This window comes from Lathyrus oleraceus, chromosome 3, assembly GCF_024323335.1.
Source record: "Lathyrus oleraceus cultivar Zhongwan6 chromosome 3, CAAS_Psat_ZW6_1.0, whole genome shotgun sequence".
NCBI lineage: Eukaryota > Viridiplantae > Streptophyta > Magnoliopsida > Fabales > Fabaceae > Lathyrus > Lathyrus oleraceus.
The window spans coordinates 148312119-148330651 of record NC_066581.1 but is presented as its reverse complement, the minus strand read 5'-3'; the positions used below and the strand labels follow the sequence as shown (position 1 = coordinate 148330651).

The 18533-nt window shown below is 37.2% G+C and overlaps 2 protein-coding genes and 1 pseudogene across 2 annotated transcripts; 1 reads left to right on the top strand and 2 right to left on the bottom strand.

Annotated features, from left to right (window-relative positions):
• Nucleotides 1-6059: 6059 nt before the first annotated feature.
• On the bottom strand, nucleotides 6060-7649 carry LOC127130116 (uncharacterized; annotated as a pseudogene).
• A 93-nt stretch (nucleotides 7650-7742) lies between these two features.
• Nucleotides 7743-8486, bottom strand: LOC127130114 (uncharacterized). The gene is made up of 3 exons (XM_051059181.1): nucleotides 8402-8486; nucleotides 8284-8308; nucleotides 7743-8166 (listed from the first exon to the last, which is right to left on the bottom strand). Exons 1-3 carry the CDS (start codon nucleotides 8484-8486, stop codon nucleotides 7743-7745), a joined length of 534 nt encoding a protein of 177 aa, XP_050915138.1.
• Nucleotides 8487-13271: 4785 nt separating this feature from the next.
• On the top strand, nucleotides 13272-15436 carry LOC127125893 (sugar transporter ERD6-like 6). Its single transcript, XM_051054747.1, has 6 exons — nucleotides 13272-13764; nucleotides 13854-13913; nucleotides 14130-14195; nucleotides 14284-14343; nucleotides 14448-14562; nucleotides 14640-15436. The coding sequence occupies exons 2-6, from the start codon at nucleotides 13869-13871 to the stop codon at nucleotides 14750-14752; spliced, it is 399 nt and encodes a 132-aa protein (XP_050910704.1). The 5' UTR covers nucleotides 13272-13764; nucleotides 13854-13868; the 3' UTR covers nucleotides 14753-15436.
• The last annotated feature ends 3097 nt before the right edge of the window (nucleotides 15437-18533 follow it).

Genomic DNA, 18533 nt, shown 5'->3' with positions numbered 1-18533 from the left:
GAAAAGAAGAACAAAAGCATAGCGTTTGTATCTAATGCTGAAGAGGAGTCAGAAGCAGGATATACTAAAGGTGATGAAAGTATATCAGAAGCCTTAGCCATGCTTGGGAGACAGTTCAACAAGCTCATAAAGAAAGTTGATCAACAGGGTAGACCTAATGTCAAGAACATCCCGTCTGACATAAAGAAAAGACCTACTTCTGAAGATAAGGTCAACCAAGGCAAGGGAATCCAGTGCCATGGATGTGAAGGATATGGTCATATTAAGACTGACTGCCCTACCTCCCTCATGAGGCAAAGGAAAGGGCTTTCTGTCACCTGGTCAGAAGAAGACACTGAGAGTGAATCTGAAGGAGAATCTGCCAAACATGTCGCTGCTATGACCAGTATCTGTACCTCAGAAGATAACTCAAGTGGAGATGAGCTCACCTTGGATGAACTTGCTGCCTCATATAAAGAACTATGTGTTAAAAGTGCAGAAGTGTGTATCCAAGGAGAAAAACATAAGAAACTCATCAAAGAGCTAGAAGCTGAGAAACTAGAGCAGCTGAAAGTCATAGAGGGTCTGAGGGGTGAGATTTCCTTGTTGACCTCTAAGTTAGACCAAATGACCAAATCCATCAAAATGGTGAATAAGGGATCTGACACCTTGGAAGAGATCCTGAAGATAGGACAGAAGTCTGAAACCACTTCTGGTTTAGGCTTTGGGGAAAGATCCTCAGCTGAACGCAAACGCCCAAAGGGTAAAGTTCAGAAATCCAAAGGGGAGTCACATCCAATGTCTCAACATCGAGGAACCAGAATGAGCCATCATCAAAAAAAGAAGTTCAAAAGATGGAGATGTCATTACTGTGGTAGATTCGGTCACATAAAACCCTTCTGCTATAGGCTGCATGGTTACCCAAACCAGACCCCACAAGGTAGGCCTAAGAAGAAGGTGTCTATGCATAATGTCCCCATTAAGAAACAAACATGGGCGGCTAAGCAGACACCTCAGGCCAATCCTAAGCAGCAGGCATCTAAGCTTCACTTCTCTCCTGAGAATCAGCAGTGTGTTGCTAACCTTGCTCACACATATTCAAGGGCACATATCAGACAAAACTGGTACCTTGATAGTGGCTGCTCAAGGCATATGACTGGATGAGCAACCTAATGGTGAATCTACATCCTCCTACCACCAAGTTTGTAACATTTGGTGATGGAACTAAAAGAGAAGTCATTGGTGTTGGTAAGCTGGACTGCCCTGAAGCTCCAAAATTGAGTGGTGTACTGTTAGTAAAAGGACTAACTGTGAACCTCATAAGCATAAGCCAGCTATGTGACCAAGGATGCAAGGTGGAATTTACCAAGGGAGGATGTGTGGTGCTGAATGGGTGTGATCAAGAAGTGATGAGAGGAAACAGATCCAAAGATAATTGCTATCTATGGGAATCTAAACACTCTCTCAACCTTCCCAAGTGTCCTTTAGCCACGGAAGAACAGGAGGTGAAGCTGTGGCATAGACGTCTTGGACATCTCCACTTACGGGGAATGAAGAAGATTATATCCAAGGAAGCAGTCAGAGGGATCCCAAAGCTGCTTATTGATGAAGGAAGAGTCTGTGGAAAATGCCAGGTGGGCAAGCAAACCAAGATGTCACATCCGAAGCTGGGACACCCCACAACTTCCAGAGTTCTGGAACTGTTGCATATGGACTTAATGGGACCTATGCAGGTTGAAAGTCTTGGTGGAAAGAGATATGCCTACGTGGTGGTTGATGACCATTCCAGATACACGTGGATAAGCTTCATCAGAGAGAAGTCAGATGATCGTGAACAGAGAAGAAAGTTGGATCCCAAAAGTGATGAGGGTATATTTCTAGGATACTCCACTAACAGCAGAGCCTACAGAGTGTTCAACTACAGGACCAATGTCCTGATGGAATCCATAAATGTTATTGTGGATGATAAAGAGGAAGGGATCGATGTCATAGAGGATGTTGAAACATTCCTTGACAGTTCAACTGACACTCAAGTCAAGTCTGAAGAAGTACAGGAACCTCCTCCTGAATATGAAGTAGATGCAACCACCAAAATGCCATCTATCAGAATTCAGAAAGACCACCCTAAGGATCTTATCATAGGGGATCCTAACAGTGGTGTGACTACCAGGTCACGGGGAATAAGCTCAAATTCCTGCTTTGTATCCAAGGTTGAACCAAATAATGTGAAAGAAGCCCTGACTGACGAGTACTGGATCAATGCCATGCAAGAGGAACTTGAGCAGTTCAAAAGGAATGAAGTATGGGAGCTAGTTCCAAGACCTGAAGGGACCAACATCATTGGTACCAAGTGGATCTACAAAAACAAATCTGATGAGAAAGGAGTAATTACTAGGAATAAAGCAAGACTAGTAGCTCAAGGATACACTCAAGTTGAAGGGGTAGATTTTGATGAAACATTTGCTCCCGTGGCTAGGCTTGAGTCCATCAGATTGCTGTTAGGGGTATCATGCATCCTAAAGTTTAAGCTATTCCAAATGGATGTGAAGAGTGCATTCTTGAATGGGTACTTGAATGAAGAAGTCTTTGTGGAACAACCTAAAGGGTTCTGTGATCCTAACCAACCTAAGCATGTATACAAGTTGAGGAAAGCCTTGTATGGGTTGAAACAAGCACCTAGAGCATGGTATGAAAGGTTGACCGAATTTCTGACCTCAAATGGATACAGAAAAGGTGGAATAGATAAAACCTTATTTGTGAAGGATGAAGATGGCAAAATCATGATAGCTCAAATCTATGTGGATGATATAGTCTTTGGTGGAATGTCAGAACAAATGGTTCAACAATTTGTTCACCAGATGCAATCCGAGTTTGAAATGAGTTTAGTTGGAGAACTGACCTATTTCCTTGGAATGCAAGTAAACCAAATGAAGGACTCTATGTTTCTCTCCCAAAGCAAGTATGCCAAGAACATAGTTAAGAAGTTTGGTATGGATAATGCTAGGCACAAGAGGACTCCTGCGCCTACTCATCTGAAGTTAACCAAAGACGAAGGAGGCCCTGGTGTTGATCAATGCTTGTATAGAAGCATGATAGGAAGCCTACTTTACCTAACTGCAAGTAGACCTGACATTTCTTATGCAGTTGGAGTATGTGCTAGATACCAAGCAGAGCCTAAGGTGAGCCACTTGAATCAAGTCAAAAGGATTCTCAAGTACATCAATGGGACTTGTGACTATGGGATGCTGTATTCACATGGTTCTGAGCCTGTCCTATCTGGGTACTGTGATGCTGACGGGGCTGGGAGTGCTGATGACAGAAAAAGCACATCAGGTGGATGTTTCTTCTTAGGAGACAACCTCATATCTTGGTTCAGCAAGAAGCAGAATTGTGTTTCTCTGTCCACTGCAGAGGCTGAATACATAGCTGCTGGAAGCAGTTGTTCCCAACTGGTTTGGATGAAACAGATGCTCACTGAGTACAATGTCACTCAAAATGTCATGACATTGTTCTGTGATAATCTCAGTGCCATCAATATCTCCAAGAATCCCATCCAACAGAGCAGGACCAAACATATTGACATAAGGCACCACTTCATCAGAGATTTGGTGGAAGACAAGGTGATCACTTTGGAACATGTAGCCACGGACCTTCAACTGGCTGACATATTTACAAAGGCTCTGGATGCTACTCAGTTTGAAAACTTAAGGAGCAAACTGGGAATATGTCTCTCTGAGACCTTATAGCAACCACTGATGTTTGGGATGTATTGTTTAATATCTCTGCCTATTAAACAATTGGTACTATGCTCTGATTGGTCAACAGATCATAGCTATGCTACCTGCAACAAGTGTGGCTACAAGAGGGTAAGGAGACACCCTACCGTGAGAAGGCCAATGTACCTGCAGGAGTTCAAGGATGCTGTTCATGCAGGAGTGGTTCTGGATGTCAGAAACAAAATCATGGCATCTGATATGGTGGTACCTACTTTAAAGCAAAAGTGGGTGATTACTTGATCAAAGCTGTGAAGCAAGATCAAGTGGATGCTAACTTGGTTGAAACTGTGAAGTAAAACCAAGTCAGTAACTCTGTCATTATTCTCTGGTTATGTTGTTGGCTTTGGCAACATTTTTGACAAAAAGGGGGAGTAATAAACCCCTGACAAACAGAGTGGGTCTCTACAACAGACTCTCATGACAGATTCCCTCCCCTGCAGCTGCTGTGTGTTGAAGTTTAGATGTAACTTCTGTATGTGTGCTGCTTTGTGAAGTTTTATTTAACTTCCATGTGTGTGAGTGTGCTGCCACTCTGAGTGTATTAGCTAGTATTATTTCCTGCTAGGTGTGTGATTCCGCTGCTATGAACTCTGTTATGGGGATCAAAGTGTTTTAGCCAAAAATTTGCCAAAGGGGGAGTTTGTAGGTGTTTAATTGGCTGCATTATATGGTAAAACACTAGCTGGTTACTAATGTCTTGACTGATGTCATGACATGGTATGTATAGGTGACTACATTGTAGGTTAGAATATCTAACTGTACTCTGATGTCTTGACTGATGTCATGACACACTTGAGTAGTTACTGCAGGATTAGCTAACACAGGATTTATTGAATGTCAAACTGGATGCTGTGACATTCATACCTGTCAACAGATACTAAGGAATAGAACAGCTGGTGTTCTGTTAGAACTTAGTATTTATTTCCAGTCTGGTTATCAAGGAAAGACCAGACCTGGCATAAGGCCTACTGACTGAATGTCAAACTGGATGTTATGACATTCATCATTGACAGTAGCTACTGAACATTAGACAGAGTGGTGTTCTGCTATACTTCAGCATGTAACTTAGTTTGTTCTTCAAGAGAATAACAGAACTAACTTAAGGCCAAATGTGTAAATGTTAAGTTGGACACTTTAACATTTATTAATGTAAGCTGTTACTGTAGTATGGTCATTTTGATCATGTACAGGTCAGCAATATTGTACAGTCTGTTTTCTGGAAAAACAGACTCAGCATATGGACCTTGATGTCAAGCTGAATGTCGTGACATTCATTCCTGACAGCATATGCTATATTGTAGGTTGTTCAGTTTTCTGTTTCAGCTTTTCTTGGGCTATTCTTCAGGAAGTCAACAGCTTAGAGAAAATCCAGGAAATCAACAACCAAGTTACATTTAATGAACCTAACAAATAGCCTATTTGTTAGTAACCTAAATGTTGAATTTATGGGAACTCGTGTGACCTTAAATTCAGGAGAATACAGGTGCAAAAGCCCAGGTACTGCAATATAAAAAGGAAGGCGTTCCTTCATTCAGTTTCGGGGATTTTGAGGTGTGAAGATTTTGTGTGTCCATCATACTTCACTGCTGTATTTTTGTGAGTCTTGTATTAGACGTATCTTGTAAGCCAAGTCATTATCAAGTAGATGATTGCTGTGGCATAGGGTGTTCATTGAGTTGTAAGTGTTGTGTCGCTCAAAGCTTTTAAGCGTGAGTGCTGTGTATCTTGATTAAAGCTGTGAAGCACAATCAAGAGAGTTGTTTGAAGTGTGACTTCAACTTGTCTTTAATATTGTTTAAAGATAGTTATCACTGAGGTGATTGAGGGGGAGTGAGTAGGAACTCTGATCTTAGTTTAAGATTGAAATTGCATTGGGTAGGGATTAAGTGATAAGTTGTAAACGGGTGAGTTTGGCTTTGAATTAATACTACTAATAGTGGATTTCCTCCCTGGCTTGGTAGCCCCCAGATGTAGGTCATGTTGGACTGAACTGGGTAAACAATTACTTGTGTAATTTACTGCACTTACTTTTAAGTTCTGCATAATTCCTGTCTGTGCAGAATTGGATGTCATAACAACCCGTGTCACATCCAAAGTCTGATAACTAGAATTTCAAGTAAGTGTCAAACCTATGGTTGAAAAAAACTCAAAAAACATAAATAATATTATTTGTTAACAAAAATGAGATCCTTAATGAAATTTCAATCCACTAAAAGTGTACCTGGATTTCTAGCCAAAACACGCTTCTCGTAAAGAATACCATCAGATAAGTAATGTCATGTATTACTCCATACATGTTATGGTTTATTCATTGATGAAGATAGCAACATAGTAACAAATAACTTCCATAAAAAAAACAATAGAACCCCAAAGATGTGCCTCTTTTAAAGCCTCAATAAATTCTCTATCATCTTGTAGAAATCTCATAGCAAAACATGCTTCTCTGAAAGTTTGATGTTGGAAACCATTAATGTTTCTAATGTCTTCATAACTTATGGGTCCTTTCTTAACAATCAGCACCATTCGTAAATAATATAGTTGACCTGTGCTTTGAGGGACCCAAATAAGATGTCCAATAGTATACCCTCTTTTCCTAGGCTTCCAACTCCTACTTAGTTTAGGATAAACAAATTTAGAGACAAAGTCACCATATGTCAAAAGATTAGCTTCATCATAAATTTTATTAACCTCAAACCATGTTGTAAACATAGATTCTGTAACACTTGGTTTTAGTAAAACATTACCAATTTGCTCAAAATCTTTGTAGTAAAGAGAATTCTCTCCTTCCATGTGAAAAAATAACCTTTCAACGTCTGGTTTTCTACTGTATATAGAATATGAGAAAATCCTCTAACATGCCTTACTTGGGGAAATGTAACGACAATCTAGATACTGCTTGATTTCATCAATGTTCTTCTTCCCACCAGTTGTATTATCATCAGAAGATTGAATAACAGTAGAAATTGATATACTTGAATAAGTATTTGAAAAAAGTACTTTATTTGAATCATTCCATTTTGATGTGTGCTTCATACTTCAACAATAAACTTGGGTTGTGAGGAACAACATGTCTATTGTGAAGTATGATTCCATTTTTATCAATTATTTGGCCATTGTCTCTTCTCTTATAAACCGGATAGCCATCTTGATCAACAATAGTTGCAGCCTAAAATTTCTTTGAGTAATACTTAGATTTTCATTCAAGGTGAACTTAGATTTTCCATACCACATGCTCCATGAACCATATGAGTTTTAACCAAGTGCTACAACTTAGGGTCCTTTAAAGGATCGGGCACTTAAACACTAATTATTTTGTCAATATCTTCAGGTCTTGGATACTTGTTAGAAGGATGCAAAATAATAAACTATGTACATGTGACAACCCTCTCTTTTAAAACTCAATGGTGTACATATCTAGAAATGTATAATGAAAGTAATAAGTAACTTTTAGTAATATCAAACTCATTGAAAAGTAAGGGTGAGAAATAAAAACTTACATGCAAGAACTGTGCCTAACGCACCCTTATTTGTCAAATCTGATAGTAGCTGATCAAACTTTATTTTAAATATCATTGATATGACATCAGGATAGTCTTATGCCTTTAGATGAAGAGGTCTTAGAAATCTTTGTATTTCAGGCCAATTCGGGTTGCAAGTGAAAGTTATAAACAAATCAAGGAACCCCACCTTTCTACAAATAACTATTCCATCATAGTACAATTGATCCATAAACCTCCTCCCACCTACATAGGTAGAAGGAAATACCACTCTCTTTCATGTGCTTGAACCAGGTGTTAGACTTTGATCACCCTCTTCATTAAGATACTTATACTTTGAAACCCTTACCTTTGGTTAATTTTCGCGAATCCATTGTAATCTTTCGGACTCTAACATTGTGAAACCATCAACCAAAAATTTTTGGAAAATTCTTCTTGATGCTAACAAAGTTTTTTCCTCGTTTGATCTCCTTTGAATGTGAAATGACAATCATTCTCTTATTGTAAGTATATTTCTCTTGTTGTCTTGGAAGTCATCTAAGTCTCTATGAGAAATGGTAGGTATATAACCATCTTTTCCATATGGTAAAATCAAAGGATATTTATAAGCCAAGTAATTTGCATGGAGCTCATTAATTCTTTGTAGGTGTCCTCCTTTTGATTGCATGATGATATCCCTCATTTTTGTAGTGTCAATGTCACGAACAACTAAAGCAGCAACTTCTGATACAGTGGGTTGATTATATATTCTTCCGTCAATGGATCTATCAGAAATGAGTCTCAATTTCAAGTTTGGTGTATTAGAATTAAATAACCAATGTCTGACCATTTGATAACTCTTAGCACGAGGATTATGTTCGTAGAGAATATTAGACAATTGTTGTACAATGTTTGGATCAATGTGTTTTGTGTTCCTACAAAAGTAAATGTACATTAATTATATTTCTATATAATGTATAGTCATAGGAATAAGCATATGAAACTGTAGCATGTAGAGTTGAAGAATAAATATGTAAGTTTAACGAATATACCTTAAGCCTTGCATTGTGTTATGGACTTCATTTTCAGTGTCAAAAATATAAAGTCGTACAAATTTAGGTGGATGACCTCCAGGGGGTAGCAAACTTCCAATTTGATGACATGATTAACCTTGAATCTGTAATGTAGGTGGTCCACCTCCTTTGTTAACACTATTATCCAACTTTACAGTTGGTGATGTGAAGGCAAACATCATGTTGTAAATGCGAATTTGTTGTTGAAACTTCCTGCTAATTATATTGTCTTCATCAAAAAGTAGATGTGATAGTAACTCTGGTTTTTATTTAAGTAACGGGAGTTCGACCTTTCCATTGCCACAACATAATAAAAATTTGGGATTAGCTGAATGTGTACTTTTGTTCATTCTCTTTTGGTACCACATCATTGTTGGTGTAAGCCCTAGAGGCCAATACTTTTGGTACTTGTATCGAATTATTTATTAATAATAAAAGGCTTTTTCTTTATTACGTTTGTTTAATAAAGTCCCTAGAATAGTTAGTCTGTTTAATGTATCAAGTATGACTTAATCATGAGGTCACATTAAACATAAGGACATTATTCTTAAAGTATCCGTAGTCGAGCTTTAGTGTGAAGTGGGATAACATTAAAGCATTAAGACTATTATGTTTGTAGACTGATGATCACATCTCATGGATCATGGATAAAGAGTTATCAAGTCTTAAACATAGGTATGAATATTAGGAGTAATATTTATACCGGATTGACCCGCTATGAGAATACTATATAGAAAGTTATGCAAGGTGTCATAAGTTATTCTCATGGTGATAATAGTGTATTCCACTCTTCGACCTGAAACCACTATGGATCCTAGATGTAGAGTCGAGTGCTTTATTGCTGATCCAACGTTGTCCGTAACTGGATAACCATAAAGACAGTTAATGGGTACTCCACAAAGCATGCTGAGGGACATGAGTGTCCTAGATGGAATTTGCCCATCCTGCGTAACAGGATAAATGTCTATGGGCCCAATATTGAACTAGACAAGGATGACACGGTCTATACCTTGTGTTCAATATAGACATAAGGGCAAAAGGGTAATTATACACATAAGTATTATCACAGAAGGAATTGTCAGATCACATGACATTTTCGTGTCTTGGGTAGCAGTGATGTGTTGCTAGATACCGCTCACTGTTTATTATGTTAAATGCGTGATTTAATATAATTGCCAACGTCACGAAAACCTACAGGGTCACACACAAAGGACGGATTGATGAGAGATAGAGTAATTAAGGAATACCGTAAGGTACGGTGCCCTTAAGTGAGTTATAGAGCATCGTAAGGTATGATGTACTTGAGTAGAATACGAAATATGGTAAGGTACCATGAGCTTAAGTGATTTTGGGCATATTATAAGATATGGGCCAAAATACACTTAAGTGGGCTTTTAGCTTGAAGCCCACACAAGTGGTTCTATAAATAGAACCCTTGTGCAGAAGCAAAAATTTGCGGTTGCATTATTTTCGTTTTCTTTCTCACTCTCTCTCTCTCACTCAAAGCCTTCATTCGTACCAGCTAGCACTGAGATTGAAGGAACCCGTTCGTGTGGACTGAGTAGAGACGTTGTCATCGTTCAACGTTCGTGATCGCGTAGTGGATCTGCATCAAAAGGGTTTTGATCGACACAAGAGATCTGCACCAAAGGTTTCAACCGTCACAAGAGGTAAATATTCTATCACTGATCATGACCATTCGTAAGGATCTCTAAAGGAGAATTTTAATTTCCGCTGCGCTTTGGGTCGCAATTCTCCTTCAATCATGACTTTACAATAACGACACTTGATCAAAGGATCCCCAATATTGTAATATGATGAGTCAGATTCATTGTCGCCCCAGGTAGCCATCAGTCCCTTTTTGGTTCTGAAGGAATTTTTCTTGAAGTTCTCTTTTCTAGAACTGTCTTTCTTCAACTTGGGACATTCGTTTCTGTAATGACCTGTTTCCTTACATTTATAACACGTAACATCTTTGTTAGATTTACCTTTTGAGGTTGATTCTGATCGATCTCCTTTGGATCTTGGTTTTTTGAAGTTATTATTCCTTTTTCTCCAGAGTTTTTTTACTCTTCTGGTCAGAAGGGATAATTCTTCCTCGTCGTCAGAATCTTCTTTTTCAGAGTCATCAATTTCTTCTACAGCCTGGAAGGCTTTGTTTCTGTCAGACTTGCGCCTTTCTGATCTGGACTTTAGTGCTACAGACTTGACCTTCTTCTGAGGCTCATCTTCCTCCAGTTCTATCTCATGACTTCTGAGTGAACTGACAAGTTCTTCAAGGCTGATGTTGTTCAGATCCTTTTATAGCTTTAAGCCTGTGACCATGGGTCTCCATTTCTTTGGCAAGCTTCTGACTATCTTTTTGACATGGTCCGCAGTTGTATATCCTTTATCTAGCACTTTGAGACCTACAATTAGAGTTTGAAATCTAGAAAACATTACCTCTACAGCTTCATCATCCTCCATTTTGAAGGCTTCATATTTCTGGATTAGAGCCAGAGCCTTTGTTTCTTTGACTTGAGAGTTTCCTTCATGAGTCATCCTCAAGGAGTCAAGTATTTCTTTAGTTGTTTCCCTGTTGGTGATTTTTTCATACTCATTGTAGGATATGGCATTGAGAAGTATCGTTTTGGCTTTGTGATGATTCTTGAATTCACGCTTCTGATCATCTGTCATTTTGCTTCTGGGAATGGCAACTCCAGCATCTGTTACAGGTGGTATGTATCCAACTGTGACAATGTCCATGAGATCAGCGCCGTAGCCCAGAAAGAAACTTTCAATTCTATCTTTCTAATAATCGAATTTCTCTCCATCAAAGACTGGAGGCTTAGCGTTGTAACTATCTCTTTCATTAGTGTTGGCCATAGTTTTTCTCGTTCTGGATCTCTCTACACTGTTAAGTGTTTGATTAGAAAATCAATAACAGAGCCGAAGCTCTGATACCAACTGAAGGTGAGAAAAACAAGAAAGGGCGGTTTGAATTGTTTTAGAAAATAAAAGCTTTTTCAAAAAATAAGAACACACAAAATTTTATACTGGTTCACTTAGGAAACAAAGCTACTCCAGTCCACCCGGCCAAGGTGATTTTGCCTTCAAAAAGGACTTAATCCACTAATCTTGAAAGATTATACAACCAAACGTCTAAGAGAATGATCTCTTAGTCCTCTCAAGTATACATACTACGCCAGAGTCACTTGAGGAACAAAAGCAATTTAGTAAAATAAATTTGTAATAGAAGGTGCTTCTAAGAGTAAGCAAGTATTACAACAAAGTATTTTAGCAAGAGTTTTCACGTATGAGCAGCAGCTCGTAAAAATTGAGAGAGAATATGAATGACTTTTTCTGTGCGTTGAGTTGTATCTCTCAATGAGGTAGTTTGTCCTTTATATAGTAGTGAGAAGGACCGTTGGAGTGATGACAGAATATTGGTCTTTGATGAGCATTCAATGTCATTACTTCTGTGTTTCTTGCCATAACCATTTTGTCTCCCTGAATAACTTCTTTCTTAAAATACTTCCTTTCCATATTGAGAAATTCTTTCCGTTACTCTTTCTGGATTTGGTGAATCTTCCTCAGAGTCTTGTTGTATCGGAGTCATTCTTCAGAAGGCGATCATGTCTGAATTCATCAGAGCTTCTCAGAGTACTAGTCTTCTAGATCATCAGAACTAAGACCAGTGGATGTTAGAGCTTTTGGTTCTTTTTACTGTCTTGCTTTGCCTAGATTCAGAACTTCTTGGGCGCACTTGTTCCTCAGATGCGACTGATCTTCTAGCATTTTGTATCTGATCAGTGTTTGTATTTGATAAAGTGATCAGAGTCCTTCGTTGCTGTTCAGAGTTCTGCACACTTAGAAAATTTTCGTTAGGGTGCCATTTTTGGTTTTATCCTTTGTTATCATCAAAATCCTGGAATTCTATTGTAGAACTAATTTTGTTCTTACAAATATAACCTTAGTGGTGGTTGTTTTTGGAAGCTTGTCTTTATCATGAATCAAAATGTTAAGACCTTATGTAGTCTTAACTCGAGACATTGCCACATACAATTAACCATAACTAAAAACATCATTTGACAAGTATAAACCAACATTGTTGAAGATTCGTGATGTATTGATAACTTCAATTGTTGAAGTCAAGATTGCACGACTTTGCAGATAGTTGGGATCATGGGAGTTATGAATGAGATCGAGATAGGTACTGTCAGCAATAGCCTCAATAAGATGTGAAAAATTAGAAATTAGAAACTCTTCAGGAATTGAAATGTCAACATAATCATCGTTTGACTCAGAAAAAATGCGGACCTTCAATATCAATATTTACTCAGAAAAAAAGCGGACCTCCTCTTTATTAGAAGTAGCTATAGTACTTTGAAGGCACATATTTTGTTTAAGCTTGAGTACTTTGCATTCATCTTAAATATAAGAGGCATTGGTTGTTGCATAAATAATATCTGATCTACTACCTCTTGGAACAATAGGGAGAATTTGTCTAAAGTCACTATAAAAAACTATTACTTTGCCTCCAAATAGTTTCTTAGAGGCCTCGGGATTTTCACTCATAATGTCTTTCAAATATTTATCAAGAGTCTTAAAGCAAAACTTGTTATCCATTGGAGCCTCATCCCATATAATAATATCAGTCAACTGTAAAAGCTCAGCAAGTTCATCCACTACGCCAAAAACTGGAATAGACAGCGCACCTTAGAGGGCGCTTTATTACAAAAGCGCACTCTAAAGTGAAGCGAAAAAATAAGGAGCGAACAACTGGAATAGACAGCGCACTTTAGAGGGTGCTTTTGTAATAAAGCGTCCTCTAAGGTGAAGCGAAAAAATAAGGAGGAGATAAAGGGACAACAATACAGGGCGCTTTTTAGAAAGCGCCCTCTAAGGTTACCCTTAGAGGGCGCTTTTAAAAAAGCGCTCTATAAGTCCATGTGCATTTCCAGTTTATAAAGCGCTTTTGGAAAGCCTTAGAGAGCGCTTTCATAAGCGCCCTCTTAGACCCCCTTTAGAGGGCGCTTTTTTTCCACAAGCGCCCTCTAAGGTCCCCTTTAGTAAACATTAAAATTATAACATACTACACGTTTTGTTATTTTACTCTCTGTTATTTTCGTTCTTTTTCACGTTAGGGTTCTCACTGCTACGATTTTCGCTACTTCTAAGGCGTTCTCCTTCCACCTCTGTTAGATCTACGACGTTTCCTCCTTCTATTAATTCGTTGTTAGCTGTTCGATTTTGACACCATAGGTATTTTTCTAATCTTCATATTACTTGGTTTCTCTTCTGACGTTCGCTATTGTTCATTTTTGGTGCTGTTCAGGTTCGACTGAAAGGAAACTAAATTTGTAACGCTCCAAATTTATCAGACCATAATCTGAACAATATTTACATATCATTTAGGTTCTTGCTACGATTTTAACTTTGTAGTTAGCAGACAAATCTGGTCGCCAACTTTTACTTATTGTGAGTCTGAGCTTTTTCGATAATTTTTGCATTCACATTACTATTTGTTTGGAGGGTAATAAGAGATTAATCAAAATCTCCTATTGCAGGTTTCTTCATCTGCAATGGCTTTGAGTCTTTTGGTTGTTTCAATATCATTCTACTTGAAGGTAATAATAATTTTTTTGTTTGTTATATTTTTTGAACATTTTTTTTTGTTTATTTTTATATAAACATAATACATTAACTAGATATTACACATGCATTCATGCATAAATGTTCAGAAATTTGTAACACAGATTCACAGGATTATATATCAGTAAATTCTTCTTTATATTTTTGGTTTTTTATATGGATAATATATTTTATGTTGAATTTGCTCTCAGGAATATATATCACCAGATTCTGATTTATATGCGACATTGAGCCTTGTATCGGTGGCTGGAGTTGTGGTGTGTAAATACAACTTTATTACACAAATGATGGTTTCTATTGTTTGTTTCCCTAACTTCATTATTATAAACTTTCAATTTCTTTCAGGTCATGGTTATTGCATTCTCTCTGGGATTAGGAGCAATATCATGGATTATAATGTCTGAGGTACAATTTTCTTCAATAATAATATGCATGACAACCCTATATGAACAAACCTTTGTTGTAATATAATGTGATAGTTGATGTGTTTAATATATTTTACATAATAGATTCTTCCGATTAACATCAAAGGCCTAGCTGGAAGTTTTGCAACACTTGCCAATTGGTTCTTTTCCTGGTTGGTTACATTAACAGCAAATTTGCTCTTGGATTGGAGTTCGGGAGGTTTGTGTGCATTGCCTATGTTAATTTTCTATAAATATCTATTGATTCTAACCAGAAGCTTCCTATGTTTTTATCAGGAACCTTCACAATATATACTGCAGTGTGTGTTTTCACAGCAGGATTTGTTGCCATTTGGGTCCCCGAGACAAAGGGAAAAACTCTTGAAGAAATACAACAGTTTTTCAGATGAAGTTTCCTTTCGAGTAGCACTTCAGCTAGTGTTCACTCATGTATTCACATTCATATTTTTTTTTTCTGAATCAACTCAATTCATTTTTGTGCTCTTTGGTCTTGTTAAATATGGAAAATACCAAGAGGCAAGGGATACTTGAAAGTATCAATTGATATTTGTTTAGATGGAGATGTTCCATTGTCGTCAAGCCTCATTCGCGTAGATGATGATGCTGGATATTTGAAAGTATCCCTCTACGACAATGGAACATGTCCATCTAAACAAATATCAATTCTATCTTCAAAAGATAAGGGACCAAAAATATAAGGGGATTACGCAGCAAATCGAGTCAGTTGCATAAAAAAAAAGGTATAAACACAATTATATGATATTTATGCATAGAAAATGTTAATTTTTGATCTTATACTTCACCTAACTAATTTTATGATATTTTAGGTTCATGCTATTGATATTGAACAAAAAGAGGTTGTTGCTAAGAAGACTGCTGCTAGCAAAAAAAACATACATCTCAGAGATGCTTTTGCTACTTAGTTTTATTTCTTTTTAAGTTATGAATTGGTTGTATATTTAGAATCTTTAGAAGTTAAACGATTATATATCAGTGGATTGTTGTATATGTATGGATTGTTGTATATAAGGCTTGTTGAATGCAATGTGTGAAAAAGAGCTTCAAATTATACAGTTTTGGGTGTACTGCTTCAATATACAGGTTGTCTAAAATAAATAAATAAATATAGCGCTTTTTAAAAAAATTTTTTTAAATAACCACCCACTTTAGAGGGCGCTTCCCAAAATAAGCGCCCTCTAAACCCTTTAAATTTCCACTTTAGAGGGCGCTTTCCAGTAAAAGCGCCCTCTAAACCCTTAAAAGTTTCCACTTTAGAGGGCGCTTTCCAGTAAAAGCGCCCTCTAAACCCTTAAATGTTTCCACTTTAGAGGGCGCTTTCTTTAAAAAGCGCCCTCTAAAGTGGCCCTTAAAGGGCTTAAAGAGCCACTTTAGACAGCGCTTTCACCAGGAAAAAAAGCGCTGTCTTTACCTATGCCAGCGCCAGATTAGAGGGCGCTTTAAAGCGCTGTTATAGGCCAAAAAAAGCGCCCTCTTTTCCCTTATTTGGCATAGTGATCCTTTTTGTCAATGTTGCAAATTGAAGATTCCAATGTAGGGACGGGAATCTTAAACCTAGAATAAGTTGTTCTTCCACCTAGTAACAACAAACTTTCTATCCCACTTGATGCAACATGAAATATAATTTTCCTTTTAGAACGGAGTGTTGCTGCCAAAGTGTTCCACATAAATGTTTTACATATTCTACCATAGCCATATAAAAAAACACTTCACCATTTCATCTTTCAACTGTCTCCATCACTTCTAAATATATGTGTTTCTGCTCTCCTGTAAATATAATTGTTGTGATATTATAATTAGTATGACATGTAGAATAATAATTGAAATTCTGGTGTAGTCAGAGTTTAGATGTTCTACTCCAAGTAATGACATCTGATCTAACATTGTTACTAATACAGCAAGACAGTTATACAAATTAAAACCTAGTATTGATATGCATACATTCACAGATGTCACGACATCTGCTAATACATCACCATAGAATGGAAGAACACCCAGTTCTGTCCATCTGGTACAAAGGCACAGCAGAGATCAAACATAGCACTTACTTCTGTTGAGCCTGCACAGTTATCAGCATGATGTCTCAACATTGATTTGAACATCATCTGTTACAGCATTACAGGTTTACCTTATTTTATAACAGACACAATTATAACATGCAGAAGGTAAGAACACAAGTAATTGTTAACCCAGTTCGGTGCAACATCACCTACGTCTGGGGGCATACCAAGCCAGGAAGAAGATCCACTATCAGCAGTATTAATTCAGAGTTAAACTCACCCGTTTACAACTCTTCACTTAATCCCTACCCAATGCAATCTATACCTAGGAACTCCTAGATAGAAACCTCCAGTTTCCATTCCTATCACTACAATTACAATGTAATGCTAACCAACTTGAACTTGCTTCACAGCTTCGTTCAAGCACATAATCACTCTTGCCTACAAGCTTGAGTTACAAAAACTCTCAGCTTTTACCACTGAGAAACACATGGTAACCATCCCACAGGTTGGGAGGTTTACCTTACACACACCCCTAAATTTTCATTCTAGGAGGCTTACAAAAACTAGGTTACAATATGCTATTTATAACCTAATCACCCAAGTGGATTTGGGCCTTCAGAAATCGCAGCAAACTTCTCCTTTGCTGTTACAACATCAGCAGAAACTTTCTGCTACAAACAAGGTCTTCAATCTTTTAGTTCCTAAAATATCTCCATATTTAGTTCCTAAAATATCTCAAGACCTCCACAAATAATGCCACATAGGATTCTAACTAATTTCCACATATTAGTGTGCTAACAAATAGGCTATTTGTTAGGTTCCTTAATTGTAGCTTGGTTGTTGGTTTCCTGGATTTTAGCCTGAGAAAAATGCTGAAACAGAAAAACTAAACAACCTACAATCTAGCATATGCTGTCAGGAATGAATGTTACAACATTCAGCTTGACATCAAGGACCATATGCTAAGTCTGTTTTTCCTGAAAACAGACTGTACAAGTTTGCTGAACTGTACAGGACCAAACTGTCCATTCTATAGTAACAACTTACATTAATACATGTCAACGCATCCAATTTGACATTTACACATTTAGCCTTAAGTCAGTTCTGTTATCCTCTTGGAGAACAAACTAAGAAACATACTGAAGTGTAGCAGAACCCCACTCTGTCTATTATTCAGTATATACTATCCATGATGAATGTCATAACATCCAGTTTGACATTCATACAGTAGGCCTTATGCCAGGTCTGGTTCTTCCTTGATAACCAGACTGCAAATGAATACTGAGCTCTAACAGAACACCAACTGTTCTATTCCTCAGTAGCTGCTGACAGGGATGAATGTCACAGTCTCCAGTTTGACATTCAATAAATCCTGTATTAGCTAATCCTGCAGTAACTACTCAAGTGTGTCATGACATCAGTCAAGACATTAGAGTACAGTTAGATATTCTAACCTACAATGCAGTCACACATACACACCATGTCATGACATCAGTCAAGACATTAGAATCCAGCTAGTGTTTTACCATATAATGCAGCCAATTAAACACCTACAATAATGGTATAAAGGCATTAAAAAATATATAATGAGATAAATAGCTTAAAAGCATTATGAAATATGAAATAAGTAATGTATTTAGTAATGTAAGAAATATAAACATGAAAGTATTATGAAATATGGAATAAGTAATGTATTTAGCAATGTAAGAAATGTAAACATGAAAATAATGTCTTAATAGAATGAGAAGGGTGGTTAATTTACTTGTAAGAGATGAGTACAAAGTATCAAAAATGTGTTTTTGATGAGTAGTATCATAGTGGGTTTCCTCATAAATTAGTCAATTTCCAACAAAATAAAGTACAAAGTCTTTTGGATATGACATTAGCTTGAAGTCTTTCAAACTTTTGTTGTTCTTTTGTAATTGAGTTTCTATTGCAATTAGTCTGAGTTGTTTTAATTCTTCATCAGTAAGTGTCAAACCTATGGTTGAAAAAAACCCAAAAAACATAAATAATATTATTTGTTAACAAAAACGAGATCCTTAATGAAATTTCAATCCACTAAAAGTGTACCTGGATTTCTAGTCAAAACACGCTTCTCGTAAAGAATACCATCAGATAAGTAATGTCATGTATTACTCCATACATG